The sequence below is a fragment of the Numida meleagris genome, unplaced genomic scaffold (genome assembly GCF_002078875.1).
Source record: "Numida meleagris isolate 19003 breed g44 Domestic line unplaced genomic scaffold, NumMel1.0 unplaced_Scaffold485, whole genome shotgun sequence".
Classification (NCBI taxonomy): Eukaryota; Metazoa; Chordata; class Aves; order Galliformes; family Numididae; genus Numida; species Numida meleagris.
The window spans coordinates 17477-18426 of NW_018364701.1; the positions used below are offsets into that span (position 1 = coordinate 17477).

The window sequence follows — 950 nt, forward strand, 5'->3', positions numbered from 1 at the left end:
TTTGGGGGGGGAAATAGCCCCGAAGAGGTGGGAAAAATCCTGAAATCCAGGATTTTTGCCCCATTCTGGTGGGACACAGCCCCTAGGAAGTGGAAAAAACCCTTAAAATCCAAAACATCCCCTCGCCCTCTGAATATTAAGCCTCTTAATTACACATAAAACCCTTAAACTGCAACAGAGCAGCCCCAGCTCTGACTCTGAGCTCACATTCTGCTCCCCAAACTCATTAACCCCCCCAACACAGTAACTCATTAACCCCCCCCCCCAACACGTCCCCGCTCCCCGCACAGCCCCGCTAATTAAGCGCTCGTTAGGAGAACGAAGCCATCGTCTTATCGGGCCCGGCCAGCCCCACGCTCGGCTGCCCCATGCAAATTCAGCCCCACGTTATCTCTCCCCTCCAGCCGCACGACGAACCCTACACCCCCCCCCCCCCAACCCCGGGAATGGGGAACGGGGAAGGATGCGGCCCCGGGGGCTTATTATGGGATGGAGGCCCGAGGCTCGCACTCACAGATGATGCGGAAATGGAAGAGCCAGGAGATGTTGGGGCTCCGCTCCATCTGTCAAAAGGGGAAAGGAGGGGGGGGGATGGGGGAAAAAGGGTGAGGCCGGCCCCAAAATGAGCGTTTTTTAGGGTTTTTTTTAGGGGATTTTTGGGGGGGCTGAGCGCTCACGAAGTCCACGCGGTCGTCGGCCAGCCAGTGGAAGCACTTGAGGAAGAGGAGGAGGGTGAAGAGCGCCACGAAGCGAGGGCTGAAGTCGTCGCGGAAGACGGTGAAGGCCAAGCAGGTCTCGGTGATGGCATACCACGAGCGCTCCATCAGGTGCTGCGGGGCCCCCACATCCCATAATACCACCCCAGCCCGGTGGGATTTTGCCCTTCGGACTCGGAAAACATTCTTAGGATCTATAATATTGCCTTAATCCCAGAGAATTCAGCCCAAAAA

At 56.9% G+C, this 950-nt stretch overlaps 1 protein-coding gene across 1 annotated transcript in view; it reads right to left on the reverse strand.

The window, feature by feature from the left end:
• Window positions 1–6: 6 nt before the first annotated feature.
• The window catches only part of SYVN1 (synoviolin 1), a gene marked incomplete in the record, with an annotated part of 5222 nt that continues 4278 nt past the window's right edge, over window positions 7–950 (reverse strand). The window contains 2 exon segments of the mRNA XM_021383692.1: window positions 7–563; window positions 678–832. Coding sequence (XP_021239367.1) covers window positions 483–563; window positions 678–832 — 236 coding nt within the window.